The sequence below is a fragment of the Olea europaea genome, chromosome 21, assembly GCF_002742605.1.
Source record: "Olea europaea var. sylvestris chromosome 21, O_europaea_v1, whole genome shotgun sequence".
NCBI lineage: Eukaryota > Viridiplantae > Streptophyta > Magnoliopsida > Lamiales > Oleaceae > Olea > Olea europaea.
The window spans coordinates 12,309,152-12,312,346 of record NC_036257.1 but is presented as its reverse complement, the minus strand read 5'-3'; the positions used below and the strand labels follow the sequence as shown (position 1 = coordinate 12,312,346).

The window sequence follows — 3,195 nt, the reverse complement described above, 5'->3', positions numbered from 1 at the left end:
TTTCCCTCTTCTGAAACTGGAAAATATCGAAAAAATAGAAGATATACTTCGCAGATAATAGCATTTTAGATTAATTAGTTGTTACTTACGATCAGCAGTGCAATCTTTTAGAGGGATGGCCTCGGCAAATGGGCAGAGTTTTTATTCAATATATTCTGGAAGATGTTGAAATATAAACATTTCTTGGAAGATTTCATGTTTACAAACAATTCCACCATTATCCATATCAATGCCTACAGCATGGGCTTAAACTTTGAGACATCATTCATAAAGCCTTATCCTGGTGCTTATCCGCATACGACAGATCGGGCACAGGGGCAAGTCTCGACCACAGTCGTTGCACGTCTGCAAAGATTACCGTGAAGTTTAAGAACTAAACGAAGCAAGAATATAAGACTTTAGATTCCGCGTTCTCATTTCTGCTTACCTGATGTCCACATCCGAATGCAAGATCTCGCTTGTGCCAGTAACAAATCGGGCAGTTCTGTGAAGCATTGATGAATCATCAAGAAATCACGAAAACCAACTCATCTGAGTACTAAAGTACGGGCGATGAAACAAAACTACATGAGTAGAGACGTACCCTATTAGATGAAAAATTTCCTGTTGGAGTGGGAGAAGGTGGACAGAAAGCTGTATAATATTGTGCAAAGCTGCTCGACGGGAAATAATTTGCAGGGGGATTTGAAGACCTGAAGTTCCCTGATGGAGGTGGTAAAGGAGCTTTTCCAGGTATTCCTCTCCTGTTGCTGCAAAAAAGGATTTGCATTTAGCATTTTATGATTCTTGATTTTTCTTTCACCATTAGGCAAGAAATTAATACAGAAGTATACACACCTAAGAAGCTGGAGCTCCAATGTTGCTCTGTATTGTAAGGGAATTTCCATTAATGCAGCTAAAGCAAACTCTGCTTCCTTCTGGGCTAAAGGGACATTCCTCACCATGATTTCTGTAAAGTTAACAAACTGTGTTCCACAGAACGATGAAATGGTGATTTCCTTGTTTCTAGAGAGCAATAAAAGAAATGAAACAAGTAAAACACAGATTTATAGTGGTTTACTTTCAATATGAAAGTTACTTCTACTAGACACTACGAGTTTTTCACTGTTATGGAGAAAAAGAAGATTACAACAGTAAACTTGTGCCTCACAGTCTTGTCACAGAAAACGATTCGCTAAAGATCAATTATACTGTACGATACGAGGGTGACTGAACATAGATATAGAATACGAAACATACCCTTGAACGAAAATGGGTAATTTGTGCAACTGAAATACTATGGTTTCGTTCCACACAGTTCAACAAGTTGAGCATGAATAATACAGGGATTGAGGATGCTTGAAGGACCAGTTCTAACCTGAATATTATCAAAAGCCCTGGCCGGAATATTATCGTCAAACTTTTGCATCATGTGCCATGGCCCATCACCAACTCCAACCAAGACTATTGACAGTGGATAGTTACTGCAATGGCAATAATACATCACTGAAATTTTTTTATTGTAAACCTGATGTTCATGTGAGCGAAACTATTCATTCAAAATGTGCAACCTTGCTTTAACAATTGCTTCAACTGTGCTTCGCTCTTGAGGACTTAACTGGCCAACGCTGGTGTCTACACTTCGTGTCACCTTCATTATTTTTGTTACAATTAAGAATGTCAGACTAGAGACCTTAGTCGATAATAATGTCCAATCCTCTTGGGGGTCGACTGGGAATAGGAAAACTAAAAGAGAAATATAAAATCATGCTTAAACTAACCTGCCCATCAACGATGATCAGTAGAACATGATACTGACCTCCACTCTTATCAACCACCCCGATAGCAGTTTCAATTATCGGGGCATATGATGTCGGTCCTAGACAAACAGAAACCCGTTTCCCATAAAGAAGTAACATTACTAGTAATTAGCAAATTAAAAAAAGTAGATTGATTAACCTGCTAACCGAACATTTGGAACAATCTCTCTATAACGAGATAGTACTTCCTCAAAGCCATTGCAGGGCTTGTTATCTGGATAAAAGCTGAATACATCTTGATCATGTGTAGTAACTGCAAGATTAGATTAAAGGTTAGAATTATGCACGTGATATCATCATAATGCATTTTCAAAGTCAGCTAAGTTCTTTTGATTTATATGAAAGATCCAGTAATGCATACCATCACCAAAGCCAAAACAAGGAATAAGGTTATCCTCATCAAAAGCTGATAATGTACTTCCAATAATTGAAATGGCATGTTGATATGGATTTAAGCCTTCACCGATGTGATGCAGGCTCTTCTCGTTGGAAGAGTGTTTTCCCATCCATTCATTACTTTTCGTGAAGTCTATTCCAATGATGAGGTTGGACGACTCCAGACCAGATTGAGCAAGAGCTTCTTTCACCTGAAGACATGGTTGAAACTTTGTGCTTGTTTGGGAAAGTTTAAAAAAGTTGCTAAAAATTTGAAGTTAGAGTCAACAATTAATATTAACAACACATTCCACGGGGCCTACAACTTTTATCAGTTTTAGACCTTACATTTCATCAACTTCTATCAAAATCTGATAAAACTTCTATCAAAAGCTTTGTCAAACAATCCATTAATATTGATAATTAGACACCAGCAAAACAAAGTGTTGGGATCTCGGAGTTCAATCAACAATAAACTTCATTTAATCAAAGATTCCACGGCAAAAATGCAAGAAACATAAACCGAAAATAAACACATTAATACGTTCAGCAGGTTAAACTAAAAAATCTGCCCGAAAAAACCTCGCCGGAGACCGCCCATGCGTCGTCGTCGGAAAATTCACACACCACCCCACCAGCACCTCCTCGATCTGCAGAGCACGCCGGTGGTCTCAGATTTTCCAAATTCCTTCTGGTTTGGCGGGAAATCGCGTTTGAAGGTCTGATTTTCGCATAGATTTTGGACAGCCTTTTTCTCCTGTTTTCTGCCTATTTTTCTGGTCTGTTTTCTGCTGTTTTTCAGCCTCAAAACCTCCATATTCTGGCTCTGATACCAGTTTGTTGGGATCTCGGAGTTCAATCAACAATAAGCATCATTTAATCAAAGATTCCAAGCAAAAATGCAAGAAACATAAACCGAAAATACAACTCATTAATGGTCGAAAATCTGGACAGCAACTTCTCTTGTTTATGGCTGATTTTCAGGCTCAGGAACAGCTCCCATGTCATGCAAATCACCTTC

At 38.4% G+C, this 3,195-nt stretch overlaps 1 protein-coding gene across 1 annotated transcript in view; it reads right to left on the bottom strand.

The window, feature by feature from the left end:
* Positions 1-105: 105 nt before the first annotated feature.
* Positions 106-3,195, bottom strand: part of LOC111370134 (E3 ubiquitin-protein ligase RGLG5-like) — a 10,508-nt gene continuing 7,418 nt past the window's right edge. The window contains exons 2-11 of the mRNA XM_022991832.1: positions 2,757-2,942; positions 2,161-2,386; positions 1,939-2,052; positions 1,761-1,858; positions 1,551-1,630; positions 1,358-1,463; positions 838-965; positions 584-749; positions 428-484; positions 106-345 (exon numbers count right to left, since the gene is read on the bottom strand). Of these exons, the coding sequence (XP_022847600.1) occupies positions 262-345; positions 428-484; positions 584-749; positions 838-965; positions 1,358-1,463; positions 1,551-1,630; positions 1,761-1,858; positions 1,939-2,052; positions 2,161-2,386; positions 2,757-2,942 (1,245 nt within the window). The 3' untranslated portion in view covers positions 106-261. The remainder of the gene's footprint in view (positions 346-427; positions 485-583; positions 750-837; positions 966-1,357; positions 1,464-1,550; positions 1,631-1,760; positions 1,859-1,938; positions 2,053-2,160; positions 2,387-2,756; positions 2,943-3,195) is intronic.